Source organism: Naegleria fowleri (genome assembly GCF_008403515.1).
Source record: "Naegleria fowleri strain ATCC 30894 chromosome Unknown tig14, whole genome shotgun sequence".
NCBI lineage: Eukaryota > Heterolobosea > Eutetramitea > Acrasida > Naegleriidae > Naegleria > Naegleria fowleri.
The window spans coordinates 1-864 of NW_025407946.1; the positions used below are offsets into that span (position 1 = coordinate 1).

Below are 864 nucleotides of genomic sequence, written 5' to 3' on the forward strand. Positions count from 1 at the left end.
TGAAAAAGAAAATAGAAGAACCAGACAAGAAAGACAAGAACAACAAAGACTTGATTTGGAAACATTCGGAGAGACCATGTCGAACGGAACCGGAAGAAGCACTCGTGGAGGCAGCAGAGGAGGTGGAAGAGGTCGTGGAGGCAGAGGAAGCTCTTCATATCGAGGTGGAAGAGGATCTAGTACCAGAGGAAGCAGCAGAGGTGGAAGAGGATCTTCAAGAGCTGAATCCAATGAATAATTCTATTATTCCATTTTCTTTCTTGTCCTGTTTTCCCGAATGTACAAAAAGAATTCTTGAACTAAGCATAAATTCGAACTGAATTGTTATTTTCTTTGAGAATGTTAAGGTTTGAGATGATTTCACACACATCAAATTTACGGGAATGCAGAGCCAAACAACCACAACGCTAGTGTTGTTTTTAATTTGGAGTCAAATTGACCAATCTGAGGTCGATTTTTCTCGGATTAACAGGCATCACATCTCTTTCATTCACACCTTCATCTTGTTTTCCAACTCGATTCTTTCATTCGACTCGTGTTCTTCAACTCGTTTACTGTACAGTTGAATTTCCATGCTTCGTTTGTTGCACTCAATTTCATCACGTATTAGTGGTTACAACATCCGCTGTTGGTTTAGGTTCTTCTTGAAAGGGTTTCATGAAGAAGAGTTCGTGTGTTGCAAAGAATGTGTTCTCATGACTGTTTTGATTTTGGCGCTGACATATGAATAGATTCCTCTTCTGATTTCGGTTTATAAAAACAGAATACTCTCTCTTTAAATGTGAAGAGTGACTTGTTATGTTAACGTTTGTAGCTCTAGTTCCAACGGTTGTCACTGAAGCACATTGTGTTTGACAAGTAAAA

The 864-nt window shown here is 39.0% G+C and overlaps 1 protein-coding gene across 1 annotated transcript; it reads left to right on the top strand.

The window, feature by feature from the left end:
• Positions 1-238, top strand: FDP41_012483 (uncharacterized protein; the record flags this gene model as incomplete). Its single annotated transcript, XM_044703007.1, has 1 exon — positions 1-238. A coding segment is annotated over one exon (238 nt), but the record flags the coding sequence as incomplete, so codon positions are not given.
• Between the last annotated feature and the right edge of the window lie 626 nt (positions 239-864).